General features: G+C 39.6%; 1 protein-coding gene across 5 annotated transcripts in view; it reads right to left on the bottom strand.

Annotated features, from left to right (window-relative positions):
• ap1b1 (adaptor related protein complex 1 subunit beta 1) overlaps positions 1–14,313 on the bottom strand; it is a 30,242-nt gene extending 15,929 nt beyond the window's left edge. For 2 of the 5 annotated variants that reach the window (XM_030059316.1, XM_030059321.1), the window contains exons 1-12: positions 13,945–14,069; positions 11,807–11,867; positions 9,728–9,833; positions 9,494–9,629; positions 8,293–8,538; positions 7,869–8,059; positions 7,514–7,735; positions 7,205–7,325; positions 6,940–7,035; positions 6,602–6,717; positions 4,769–4,934; positions 3,156–3,254 (exon numbers count right to left, since the gene is read on the bottom strand). In XM_030059316.1, coding sequence (XP_029915176.1) covers positions 3,156–3,254; positions 4,769–4,934; positions 6,602–6,717; positions 6,940–7,035; positions 7,205–7,325; positions 7,514–7,735; positions 7,869–8,059; positions 8,293–8,538; positions 9,494–9,629; positions 9,728–9,833; positions 11,807–11,867; positions 13,945–13,971 — 1,587 coding nt within the window. In that variant the 5' untranslated portion in view covers positions 13,972–14,069. Of the gene's footprint in view, positions 1–3,155; positions 3,255–4,768; positions 4,935–6,601; positions 6,718–6,939; positions 7,036–7,204; positions 7,326–7,513; positions 7,736–7,868; positions 8,060–8,292; positions 8,539–9,493; positions 9,630–9,727; positions 9,834–11,806; positions 11,868–13,944; positions 14,070–14,173 lie in introns of those variants that run through there. The other 3 variants (XM_030059319.1, XM_030059317.1, XM_030059320.1) reach the window with 3 other exon arrangements.
• Positions 14,314–14,424: the final 111 nt, after the last annotated feature.

Raw genomic sequence — 14,424 nt, 5'->3', positions numbered from 1 at the left:
ACTGGGAGGAATATTCAGATTTCTCAAAGAGGCATTTTGTGAAGACGAGCCCCTGCAGATAGACGCTAGTTGCCTGCAGCGATGAAGAGACGCAGCATCCCCCGGCTGTGCTGAACAGACGCTGAGAGGACAGAGATTCTTTATCTACTCTAAAGTCAAACGAGCTGCTGCGTTCAGCAGAGCAGAAGGCCACACCAGCGTGAGGAAAACTGAAAAACTGGTCTCACCTGTGCTAAATTAATCATTACTATAATTGTGTTATTCCCATAGCAAACAAAAAACAAACTAATTGGAAGCTATTTTTTGTGTTGTGGTGCTGTGTGTGTTACAGGCAGCAACAACATAGGAAGACTGATGGAAGAAAAAACAAAACAAAACAAAACAATAGCTAGTCAAGATTTTTTCGGTTGAACATGTTTCATCCACAACTACAAGCATAATATTAAAGCATCTGATTTCAAAAGGAACAAAATATTCATTTACACTGAATTATTCATGCTTTGTTGATTGTGGGGTTTGGGTTTGTGAATATCCATAACATACACATACATACGCATGTGCACACACATACAAATTTGTGTACTAGGGTTGGGTGTAAATCCACCTGTCAACAAATTGTCATCACATATAGAACCAATTAATATGTATTTCGCTATGGAGGAGGATAAACGTGTGGCGCATACACACACACACACACACACTCTCTCTCTCACAGCTCGCAGTGTAAACATGATGACTTATAGAATCATTTAGGTTATTCTGTATTCTAAACTCAAGCATGTTATATTCCTAGTTTGCCATCATGACTATCAATTGTGTTCAAAATATTTTCAAGCATTTACACACTGCAGAGCTTCATGTAGCTTCACTTTGCCATGAGAGCTGCTCTCCCAAACATACTCAACAGCCAAAGCAGGTGCAGTTAAACCCCCAAAGGTGATCAAAACATTTCTTTTCAACAAAATAACACTCACACAAACAAAAATCTGTTTGTTTATGGTTGATTTTAAATTCACAAATACAAATCATTTTTCAATGTGGGTATCCTACAAGTAAAAACCAAGTCCAAAATGCTCTGAAGCTTAAGCACTGAAAGCCTGTTGCTACGCTTCATTCAACAAGACTTAAACGCAGCAGAAAACCAGAAACCATGACACAAGGGATTGTGTGAGTAATGCCAAAAAAAATTTAAACCAGATACAACTAAAAAGTTGACAGAATTACTCCATCGCCTCTCTATGTGGAACAACAGTGAGTGTTATTGTTTAGAGAGGAAGTGTTTAGATTCAGCTATTTATGATTGTCCTGTGGGTGTGTATTGGACAGAAGTGATCCTGGAGAACAGTCAACTGTCATGCTGGCAAAAACAAGGAAAATAAGGCTGTCGCTGGTAAATTTGCTAATTGCCTCAGCTTTAGCTAATAGCCCACCATCAGTTATTACAGTTATTATTAAAGAGTTGAAGTTATAATGTATTCCTGAATCAATTTACTTCATAAAATACAAAGCCAGTGCCTGGTGATTTTTTAAATGCAGCAGCCAAAGTGCCAGATGGGCAAGAGAAAAAAGGTTTCCTCTTGTAATAATCACAATGCGATCCTAATGCATTTGAGCAGTATTTTCAGGGCATTAAAAGTCCATTAATCTCAACCTAAGTGATAGTACAGATGACAGCATGTTGTGAGAGGGAAAGATGGCCAATATGAATGGATTCTAGTTCAATTCATTAGTCAGCCGGCTCTTTGCTTTGCAGAATCAAGAACATCACTGTCACACCTGACTCAGTTCATTAAGGGCAGTGAATTAATGCAAGTTTAAAAAGGACTGCTGGAAGCAAAGAAATTATTATTGTTCCTGCTAACCCACCACTTTCAAAAACTGTAAGGCTGTGTCAGATTGCTTTTATACTCAAAGAAGACAAATCCAACCCTGGATTCCCTTAGCACTGTTACATATCTTGCATTTGTTATGTTCGATGCATTGCAGGAGTTATTTTGTGATGAAGTGCTACAATTTGTTTTCATTCTAACAATTAATGCACTTTTTTTTTTTATTTACCTCAAACCATTTACAAATAATCCAGTGTGACTTACAATGAGCGCACCAGCGAAATAAACTTAAATAAACTAACTCACCACCATTAAAAACAACCATTTATAACCAAGTCAGTTTATGGTTCCTTGAAAAAGGAACCCACTGGCTTAAATTTAAGTGTGACCTTTTAGAAAAAGAAATCCTTGAGGCTATGAGTGATGCATATAGCCCTTAAAATGATCTCCTCAGCTTAGGCTTGTATTTACTGTTTTACAGTAGTTTAGTACTTTCAGCTGTAATACTGCACTTGAGTCCTTCATTACGGTCACAACAACAAGTGCACATTTCTGTGACATCAACCTAAATCATACACACTTATTACATCAAAATGAACATTTTTCCAGTACTAGTAACAGACTAGCTGCAAGCTAGCTACTGGGAAAATGCACTGAATAAGGCACTAGCTTTGTGAATTTCAGCATTGCCATCAACAAAGCTGGAAGCATATCTTGTGAGCTAGCAAGATACCCTGAAGTCTCCTACACATAAAACATCACTTTGTTTTTCTGTAATATCCACTTATTTGTAAATAACAGCAATAAAACAAAAATGGTACTAACACTTGAGGGATTATGGGAGGCAACTTATTGTTTAAAGGGAAGGAAATGCCATTGAGAGTCTTTGTGCAACCCATTAGCAATAATTTAATGATGACTTAAGGATCTTGCCTTACATGCAGATTTGCCTGAGGATATTCCCTAAGCAGTGAGATAATTGGATTTTGTGCAACTCACTTCAGTTTAGGGTGAGCCTTAAAAGAGAGGCTCAGGTATAAAACTTATAAAAGAGCTTTTGTGCAAACAGGCACAAAGCCAGAGTGCCCTGAAAATAAACCAGTGTCAGGAAAAAATGATCGTGTAGGGGCAAATTCTTAGGAAAAGATGTAAAAAAAAAAAATAAGATCTAAGGGGAGAGGTCAATGTTTTATTTTTTTTATAAGATCAAATTACATAAAGGAGAGGATAAAGATACAGAAGGTTCAGTGAGGCGAAGACTGTAGACAGAGATGATAAATGGTGCATAAATAGAATGAAACTGCAAGTGCATGCATTTATTCTCACCTGCGTGGCCAGGCTTAGCACTTGCTGTACCAGCTCCTGGGTCTCAGTTGGCTTTTTCAGGAACAACTTGACTATAGCTGTCAGCAGCTGCAGCTGCACCTATTAAACCCAAAGGACACATACAGTACATCACAATTCATGAATATTACTTGTCTGCAGCTAGTTTAAGTACAATTTTGATTTGAGCATTATATAGTATATACCTTCAGGCTAGGCAGCAGATACAACAGGCTAGGGTCCTGATTTACAATGATGAAGAGCTAAGGCTTGAAACATTACATTTGAGTGGTAATACATCTCCTCTGGGAGCAACAGACAGTGTCTTTCTTTCATTGTTGTGTGTGTTGCTGTTTCGGTCCTGCAGCTATGGTTAATATTTTATGTGCATGTTTTTTCCTGCAAATATATGAATTACTAAAGTCTTTAATGTGTGCATTGTGTAAATACTTTCAGGGTGTGAAAAATCAACATAACCACTGGTTGGTTGAGAAGATTGCCTTGCACCAATGACAAGTCTTAATGCTGATTTTGAATACTGAAAAACATTATATGCCCACTAACGGTTTTAGTAAATCTGGGCCTAGGAGTGGTGGCAGCTCTGATGATTAATAAACAAGGACTTTTATCTGGAAAAGTGGATATTGTAATTGCTGTGGCAAATCTCAGATCAAAGTGTATTCATCAAGAGGCTCTCACTGAGGATGCTGACTAACTAAAAGTGCTCCACTGTGATATGGTGAAATTCCCTCTCACAGCTCACCTTGTGGTATCAGCTGCTATCCAGACATTTTCATGAAATAAATAACTTCAGCGGAGGAGGTGATAGACCCATGAGGGGCCTTCAACACCAGACAGGTGTTATCGTTTTAGAAGTTTATTCCAACTGAGTGGGCCAATTTTTTTTTAGATTGAAAGAGGGTTTACATATTCTTGTTTGCCTCTCCCTACATGGGTAAACAGTGATGTAACATTCTTCAGACAGGGCTGAAGCAACTTACAGTAGCATAATAACAGCAAAAAGGGAACAACTGCAATGTAATATAGTTTTACAAATGAAAATCTCCTTATAGCCAACGCAAAATTCTTTCAAAGGTATTAATATGGGAATTAATCCATTGCTAATGGTGCGCTCTTCAAACACGCAAGGCTAGGCCTAATCCCAGAACAAACTGCGGCAGAATACTTTATGGGCTTAAGACTGGCTTCTCTACAAAACATGCCTCTGAGTTGGATATGGAAATCTAAGAGGCACACTACAGTTTCAAATTACTATTGAACTGTTCCCATTTATGTGTTTTGTATTCCCATTAGCAGGCTTAGTCTTGAAAAAACAAAACATGGTAATCCTTCTATTATTTCTTTCATTTATCCCAGTTATCGCAATTTTGTCAGTTAAATAAGACCAATTTATAGTGGCACTTGTGTTTTTGTACACAGTGTGCTAACACAATTTTCAGTGCTGGGCATTCAGCTAACCAGTGTCTCCGTTTTCCCACTGAAGCTAGCAAAGTGTGACACTTCACACCGACAACCAATGTCCTAGCAACACAAGCCTTGTAGAGGCACTTAACCTCTCTAGAGGAACAACCAATCCTACGCCTCCCCAAACAGACCTGAGTGCTTTCATCATGGAAACCTTCCAGGAAGCTTTCTAGCAGCTCGTCAGCGTTATCGATGCGCTCCGCGTATTCTCCCACAATCCAGATCATGGCTGCCCGTGCCTCTGGCTCATCCAGGGAGTCGAGGTTCTCACACAGAGTAGCAATCACACTCTCATACCTGAAAACAATCACAGTCTTTTAGCACTTAGAGCTCAATAACAGTAAATAATAAATTTATTCTGACAACTGAGTGACTACATCGTATAGTTTGACAATGAAAGCTGTTGGTCAAGACAAAATGTTAGGGCTGGACTGATTTGTACCAGTCCTACAATACATGCTTCTGCCATGCTGGTCTGAGATTATTCTCATTCTCTCTAAGAACTGCATAATGTAAATCTCTCACATTACTCAGAAACACACCAACTAAAACCAGGATTAATCATTTCAGAATTTAAAACAAGTTGGATGGCTCGCTTGAAAGATACAACCTTGAACACATGAACAACTATTAGCCCTCATCACCATAGATTATAAAGGCCTTGGAGCATAGACTCACACAAGTGAATGGTGAGTAAAAAAAAAAAGAAAAAAAAAAAAGCAACATTTCAAATTAATGGTTGACTGTTTGTCGGAGAACATTCATTTGAATGCTTTAGCATACTATTATTTTGTATGCCTAAATACTTTCTTACCTGACAGAAAATTCTTATTTTGTTGACTCTCTCAACAGCACATTTACCAGAGTTAATACTCACTGATCAGCCAAGGTGTTCTGCAACAGCTGTTGAATACCAAAACTAGTGTCTGCTCTGCATACAACGCTTATCTCACACACACAAATAATTAGGCCTAAATGTGGTCAGCTAGCAGAAGACAAAAAACAATTCCTTTTAAAATACTGATTTCCAACGACAAATGCCAAGCAGAAACACTTAGTTGATGTTTAATTAAAATAGCAGGCAGCAATTTGAGTGTGTAGTGACTCATGGCTGGAAGCCTAAGCCATGCCAAATTGGCAGCCATGCTAAGTCACTCCCTTGGAGGTTTGGGGGACACAACAGCCTCGGGCTCCAGGGTGACCGTCTGCTGTTGTGTGAGACAAAGTTTTCTGTCTGGCATATGGGTTCAATCTGCTGGATCGACAACAGGAGTCACACTCCATCTCTCCATCACATCTGTCTGTCCTTTGACTAGGTATGGTCGAGTGAGGGAGTTCAACACTGTGCACTGCAGATGCTGTATATGGCTGCATGTTTTTGTGAGGAAAGCTTGCTCGCAGAAAGCTCTTTTGCATGCCTTTTGTGATGAAAGTCAGGCAGAAAACACTTTTTCTCAGTTTAATGAGTTTTTTTGCTCTGCCCATTTCAGGGCTAGTGAAGTGGAACAGTCGGGGTGACTGCTTGCATATAACCACATGTATGAGTAAGCACTAGGCTGTACCTATATTATATTTCAACATACAGTGGCCCTTTGTGAAATTTTCAGGGGTCAAGTGACAGTCATATCCAAGAGCTGTTGACTTTCAAAATATGTTTCAGGTTGAATAGCTACAGCATAAACTGTGTTTAAAAAAAGCTTAAATAAATGTGCTTTCATCCTTAACAGATTTATTTTGATTGATGTACCAATAAACAGCAACCCACCAACCAGCATCCTAAAATTCCAGTCTTATACAATATAATCAAACACTCGCTTTAACTCCTGCATTTTGCTGAACTTAAAAAAAAAAACAAAACAAAAAAACAAAAAAAAAACTATTGCATAATAAGTTGATCAGGAACTTTCCTGTTTCTCACAGAAGAATGTGTGCATGAGGACACCCTTGCCAAACAGGAAACCTACTTGTTGGGGTATTTGCGAAAGATGTCCTTGATGACCACAATGGCCTCCTGCACCACATAGTTGACCTTGGTCTGGATGAGGTCCAGCAGAGTGCTGACACAGCGCTCTGCTGATTGCTAACAGATGGAGAGAAAACATGAATCTGTCAGGATAACAGGGCCACCTACTGTTCCTCATGGAAGCATGACAACTGTGCTCTACTGGTGGCATTTTGTCACTTTCAGTGGCATTATCTAGTGGAGTCCAAGTGCCAGTAAACATGAATATTGAGTGATTCAGTGATACTAGGGTTTGCAGAACAGAGCATCTGATGACAATATTACGTAACGTCCACCCACCTCTACTTTGATGGCGCAGCGGCCAATGGCTCGAACCGCTTTACGAACAAAGTCAACATCCACCTCAGTGGCATATTCTTTTAGTTCTGCCAGCACCTACAGAGAAGGAAACAAATAGAGGAGCATCTGAGTCGCTGAAATAACCAGGACCACATCTATATCTTGTGATCAAACTGTACAGCTTCCTTAAGAAGATAGTAAGCTAATGGTTTTACATTATTTCCACAACACAACAGTCTGTAATTACATCTGCATGGTGAGTTACCTGGGCAATGTTGGCTTGTGAAGCTAGGCGAATCATGATGTCCAGCTTCTCCAGCTTGACGTAGATTGGATCATTGTACTTTACAAAGAAAACCTTCATCTCGTGTTTCAGGATCTCAGGGCTAAATGGCAAATGGACAATTTTTGCTTTGTTAGAAGCAACTGGGTGTGTCTGTGATACAATATACAAATGAAGGACACAGGACATCCTACTGAAATGCAGCATACAAAAGGCTCCATCTTTGAAGGCTTGTTATTAATAGTTCACAATGTTTAAACAGAGCGGGAGGAGCATTTTATCCAGGCTTACCGTTTTTGTACAATAAGGTTGATGTTTCTGAGTGCCACATATTGCAGTTCAGGCTCAGCAGAGAGCAGGGTGACCAGCGGAGGAGCCAGCTTCTTTAGCAGGGTACCATAGTAGTCCAGGTCCTTGGGCAGCATCTCCATGAACTTCATTAGAACTTTTACTGCTGATAACACAACTGCGGAGTTGGCATGGGAGAGTCGCGGAGTCACCCGTTCACAAATGCTAGTAGATGACGATGATAAAAGGGTGAAAGAAAGAAAAAGAGCAGCAAATTACATGGGGTTCACAGGATAATACGCGCTAAATGACATGGAGGGAAGCAAAGTCTTTTTGCAAAAGGTTTGCGTTCTCTAACCTCTGGGACTCGCGGTCGTCACGGGGTGTGTAGTTGGCCAGGCAGTCTAAGATGAAGATCTGGCCCCACTCCGTGCATTCATTTAAAGCTGTCAACAGCTTGTTGATGGACTGAGGGTTCAGATCCAGAAGGTTACTGTTTGGGTGAGACTCTGCTATCTCAGATAGGGCGGCCACAGCATTCGCTACCACCTAAAAATCAAGACAGGTGAGCAGATAAGTGATGACAGACATAACAGCAGCCACCAGCTGCATCCAGATATAAAAGATACATCACTGTAGTAAAACAGAGCTGGCATAATATTATACATTCATTTGGCAGCACAGGGCTTATCAGTGAGTGGCATAACTAGGGCCTACAGCCAACAGTGTAACCCTGGGGAGGAGCACATGGCTGGCTCACTAGCTGCCTGTAGGATTCGTACCATAGGGTTGGAGTCAGAGATAAGGTCCTTAAGGGTATCCAGGAAGCCCTGGTCTTCCACCAGCTGGGCGTTGATATCATGGAGCTTTGCTACACACACAGCAGCCGTCTTCCTCACATACGGGTCTTCATCTTTCAGACATTTTCTCAGTGGCTCACACAGGTACTCAGTGATCTTGTCCACACGGATACAGCCCATGGTACGCACAGCCAGGGCCCGGATGAGAGGGTTGGGGTCTTCACAATCCTAGGTGGTTTAAAAGAGTTTGTAAGTTAATAGTGACACACAAATCCTCAAATTAAAATGAGTTGTTCATGAGATTTTCAAGATGTCAACAAATATTTAAAAATATTTTTTTAAAAATTATGTGGTGGAGAGGTATAAGGATTCTGCCTCTATTGCCTATAAAGTGGTAAGCAAAACCTGAATCTACTGAATTTGAATCTATCTCACATATTATGGGTTACAATTCACTTTCATATACAATAGACTGTTATTTGTATTATTTGTTTGTAATGTGATGAAGGCCCTGTTGCAAATGTGGCCAAAAACATCATGCGTTTTTAAAATGTAGCCTCATAATAAAAAATCTATATTCTAATCTATATTTTTTTTCTGTGAGCAAGAGTTGTGCTTTGTTGCCTACCAATTCAGTTTCACCACAAGTATTCATTTATTTTGATTATGCATCTGAATGACTTACATTACATCTAGTATCTGTTTGCCCTTGAATTCTCCAGAGACTAAATTATTAGATCTTGGGGACTATTACTGTACAACAATGAAAAATGAAGAAAATGATCGCTAAAATCTTTTTCAAAGAGTATTGTGCCCTAGAACCTCCTAAAATGTTTAGGTATACGGATGTATTTGACCTAAACTAATACCTTGAGGTCTACTACTTAGCTGTTTTTTTTTTTTTTTTTTTATTTATTTATTTTTGATGATCTGTGATAGCCCTAGAGATCAGGGTAGAGGGTGAAGAGGGAAATGGAGAACAATCACTGTATTGAGCTCTAAAGAGCCCTGTATTATTCAGAATAACGTGTATAAGTTGGTTAACCTTAACAAATAACATTCATATTCTCCATTCATACCAAATATACTCTGATTACCTTGACTTTTGGACTTAAGAGATTAGCTTGAAATATGGAGATGCATACATGCAGTCTGTACATACTTTGGAGAGGATCTGCTATACCTTGACAAAGGTGTTCACAGCCATGATCGCCATGTCTGGCTGACTCTTGGCGTAGTTCATCAGGTAAAGGTAGACCAGTTTCTTCAGCTCAAGGTTGTCCGTCTGCATGCAGTTCACCACATCTGGGAACAAAGCGCTGGAGGGGCAACAGGGTGCTATGTGACTACTGCCTCTAAGTTAAAGGTATTATGTTACATAATTCAAATGTGTTTGTTGACATTTCTCCTGGCTCACCTGACATCCTTGCCAACTGTCATAGACGCAATGACCTTCTTCACCGCCTCCTTCTTCTTCTCTTTCTTATCGCTGTTAAGCTCTGCCTTGAGCTCAAATATCTCCCCTGTACACAAGAGAGAACAAAAAAGGAAATAAAATATTGACACAATGTTATCTGTTTGTAACATAGGTGGATCACAGTATGTACAGTGGTGCCTCATCTAATCACAACCTTGAATGAATAGAGAATGGGTACACTGGAATGCAGGTGCATGCAAGGCCATTCATTTTTCAAAAACAGAAATGTACAGCCGCATGTTCTTTTAAAATACTTCAAGTTGTGGATGTTATCAAGAAGGCATTTCTAACATCTTAGTAACTGAATTTTTCCTCACTGTGTCAAATCAATAGAATGGCATCTGAATCTGAAGCTGGAGATTTGGGTAAAGTACATAATGTACATGTCTGAGAGAGGACCACAAAGTTGGTCCATGGGACCTTTGTACAAAAGTCAAACAGTCGTGGTTCTGGACTTCAGCCAGGCAACATCTGATCAGTGTCACTGCCAGTATGTATGACAAAGTGTGTAAACACGCACAAACAGCAGGGTGCCAATAATGGGCTTAAATTTGAGCACAGGTTCTCAATGTCTCAAAGGTTTGAAAGCCTATAATCTTTCAAATCTCACTCAAAACACTAGCATTGGAGTATACACAAAACTAGAGCCTGACCGATAGATTGGCAGGTCAATATTACCAGTTTATATTGGCTCATTACAGATATTTATCAGTATCAGCATATATGTTGGTCAATATACAAAAAACAACAAGCACTTCAGCACATGTACAAACAATGCTATCATTAATTTGTCCAGCAGACTCCATTGTTTACAACACTTTGTATAGCAGGTGAGCACGCAGAGATGCCTATCAAGCCTGAGCAGATGGTTGTGCAGATTGGGTTAAGAAGTTTAGAAGTTAACTGTTCAACTGTAAAATATAAACCCCTGGTACATATCTTTATTACAACTATTGCGTTACCAAATTTAATTATTTCTTGCTATAAATGTACGGCTTTGTGCATTTAAAAATGGCCAGTATATGGTTATCAGACATTTTTTACTCAATATTGATATCAGCATCAGCTCCAGTAATGTAGTTTTCAGTAGTGTTCTACACAAATCACTGGAAAGATGCACAGAAAATGCTGTGGGGTTAATGGTAAAACATGCTCCCCCTAACAGTGCAACCCCTAACAAACATGAGCAGCCTACATACTATCCCTCATAAGCACTATATCTGTTTATGTCCAGCAAGCATCTATGTGGGCACTAACTAGGGAGGGGTGAGAGTTGAGCCATACAAACAAGGAGGCCAGGAGACAGCAGGACAGCCAATAATTCTTCGAGAGCTAATGCTCAGGGTGTCTAATCTGATTGAAAGTAACAACCCGAGCTGTTCAGTTGTTGGTGCTATTCGCCACACACAGACAGGGTGAGAACTTTTCTCGGTGTTTTTTCCTATTTGCAGCTCCACACTTGGCTATGCGTTTGGCCATTTTGTGTTTTGCTGAATATTGTAGATACATGAGCACTAAAGTGTAAGGAAAATGGGGGTGGAGTTTTAAAGAAAGTAATAAACAAGTGAAATCTTCTTTCCTTTGACCCCACCAATAGTTTGGACTGAACACAAGGTCTACTCTTACAGGTGACACTTAAATAAATAAAATATATCAGAACCATTTCTTGAGCATTTCAAGCAGGGCCATGTGAACTTACTTGGGTTTCAAGGTTTGAATGGCAATGTAAGTACAGCACATCAAGTAGCTGACTTTTTCCTAAATGATTAAACAGCTAAATGGACAAAGCTAACCACCTAATGGTGCTGGATGTCTGCCTTTACAGAGATAATGGTTTGATATCTACCAGTGCTGTGCCTGTGCCATCCAATCCACAAAGTAATCAGTTGACTTGAATGTACAAATGTTAGCAGTTAAGTTATTTTACAAGGAAAGCTGAATGTGTCACTGAGGCCATAAACACCTCTGTGACATTAATAACTGAGCTAATAAATGAAGAAATGACATGAGCTACCAGACCTTTCTTGGTAGTGGTGAAGTACTTGGAGTCCGTCATCTTGGATCCAAATTGTCGGTTCTCCTGAAAAATTGAGAGAGGATGAGAATAAGGAATAACAACTTATTTTATCTCTTTTCCTGAATGGAAATTCAGGGATTCACAAGTGGAACAGGAAATTCTAGAAGTGCAAGCACAGGCAAAAAAGAAGGAATTCCTGTCTTGTCTTGTCACTTGATGCTGATCTATCTAACAGGGAAACAATGGACCATAAGTTAAGAAAACAAACGCAAAGTCCCCCTCTGAAAAAATAAACCCTCTTTGTCAGCATGTAGTTTATCAGTATCTTTTTTTTATGGAGCCACGGTCAAATCGTATTCTGCAGCACACAGCAAAATACATTTCCTTTTTAGCTGAATTCCACTATTGACTCACTATGTTTCTGGGAAAAGGTCTTTTCCCATTTAGACAATACATTGTGCTCCACAATTAAAAAGACAACATCACAGGTGAAGGGGAATGCCCATCACAATGTTTACCAGTGAGAAAAGACAAAAATTAAATCATAGTTAAAAAAAATCCTGCGACTAAAGTGATATCAAATTTGAAATGTGCATATGAAACTGTGACTTACAGTTTCTGTCATGCTCACTATTTTGCACCTTTTTGTACATTGTGCTTTTAGTAGTGTACCCTTTTACATAGCTCAGGTTGTACCTTGGTTTTTAAGCCATGGCTCCGTTTTTATGACAGTTTGGCTTGAAAAAAAAAAATATCTGACCCAGAATTAGTTTGCGCTTTCTTTTTAAATTTAGACATATACCAAGAATTCAACACAAAGTTCAAGTGGCTTTTTTGCCAATATTCTCTAAATGTTGTGAAGTCTACCAAGAAAAGACTCTTGTAAACAGCCTGTGGAAAAGTCTGTTTTTAGACCTAATTTACTAAGTATACCGTCACTGTAATTTTGCACCGTGCTCAATAGACTTACTCTCCAAAAACTGAGAGGGGGGGAAAAAAAAAAAAAACACTACATGCAGGTTTTTGGTGAACCAAAGATTGTAGAATCACTATTTTTTTGTTGTGGTACAAGCCTACCTTCTGGTACAGGATCATTACACTTTCATGCATGTGGCTTTTTAAATTGTAAGTGAATACAAAGACTGAAACATATGTGACTCCTCCTTGGTGTTAAAATTGGTTAAAAGCTATTTTCTAGTTCCAATGAAAGCTGAAAAGGTAGTGACAGCTGCACTATAAACCTCTATATAGTCAAATGCATGAATGAAACAGATGGCTTGTAAACCGAAACTTCTGTAAGTAATATTTTCGTTGCCCTTTCATTCATTTTAATAGTCTTCTAACTCAGTTATATGCAGGTGGCAGTAAGTCTGGCAGGCTATACTCATTCACTATGACAAACAACCCTATTCACAACATCCTGGATTCACGAGCTAAGGCAGTCAGCTGTAGGGATGATTTGTGTTTTAGTGCCATTAAAACATCATCCTGTGTCTTGTTGCCAAAGTATACCAACCCATCTATCGACCAACAAATGCGTTTTGATGAAACATTTGGCAAAGACAACAACGATGCATCAGATATATACTGGATACGCAAGTTGTCTGACCAGGGCCTGCCACTGACTAATATCAGTAAAAGTGGACTGTCTCCATTAAAGCGTCCAATTAACTTAACAAAGCCATTAATCGTTAAACCTCTGGTAGCTGTCAAGGCCAGATAACATTAGGCTGGTGGCCAAAGGCAAACAAACAGGACGCAGCAATGTTAGCATAACTTACTACAACGGTCGACAACGTAACGTTAGCTAGACAAACAAGCTGCCTCTCGCATCCTTACGGCGTATTTCAACTACAACAATTCACACTGCTACTGTGTCATTACTGATCCTGAACTAACACGGAACTATTAGCTAAACACCCAGCTAGATATGGATAAATAGTCAACTTTAGATGGCTAAAAAGCAAAGTTGGGGCTTGTTAGCAGGCTAGCACACGGCTAACACGCCGTTAACGTTAGCATAACAGGCTCAAATGTCTGTATAATTTAGCTAGAGGCAAGCAATGTCTACAACGGTGATATTATTTAAGTTTGTTCATATTGCTCTGCAAATAACGTTAGTGCTGGCTCGGTTACTCACGCATAACTGGTTTGCCCATTCCTGCATGATTTCTAGATGAATGAAACTAGTGCTAGCTGCTATCTGTGTTGCAGTGTGCCTGTCAGTGTCGGCTAGCGCTCGGCCACTTCTCTAGCTAGCACAGCTGAGACATGACCTTCTAAGTAGAGGCTTAAGGAAGCCTTTGCCGGGATGGTTAAGCTCTTAATCTATCGACCTATTTTAAACCCTACCCGAAGAATTAACGTACCTACTGAAGTTAAAATTAGACTCGCCTCACAATGAAACGGGAGAGAAAATCGCCACAGAGCAGACAGCTTACCGTGGCAGGCTTACGAAGTGTGATGGCCTTCGTCCCCTCCCACTTGATTTACTTCCGTCTTCCTTTTGCCACAAAATAATCGAAGCAAATAAAGAGGAGACGTCAGCTTTCATACACAGTGAATGGGGTTTGTACTGTACTCTGCAGATTATGTCGCGAAATGAACACGTGGTTCAGTA

This window comes from Myripristis murdjan, chromosome 9 (assembly GCF_902150065.1).
Source record: "Myripristis murdjan chromosome 9, fMyrMur1.1, whole genome shotgun sequence".
NCBI classification, from domain to species: domain Eukaryota; kingdom Metazoa; phylum Chordata; class Actinopteri; order Holocentriformes; family Holocentridae; genus Myripristis; species Myripristis murdjan.
The sequence above is the reverse complement of the archived record's forward strand: the minus strand, read 5'-3'. Positions and strand labels throughout refer to the sequence as shown.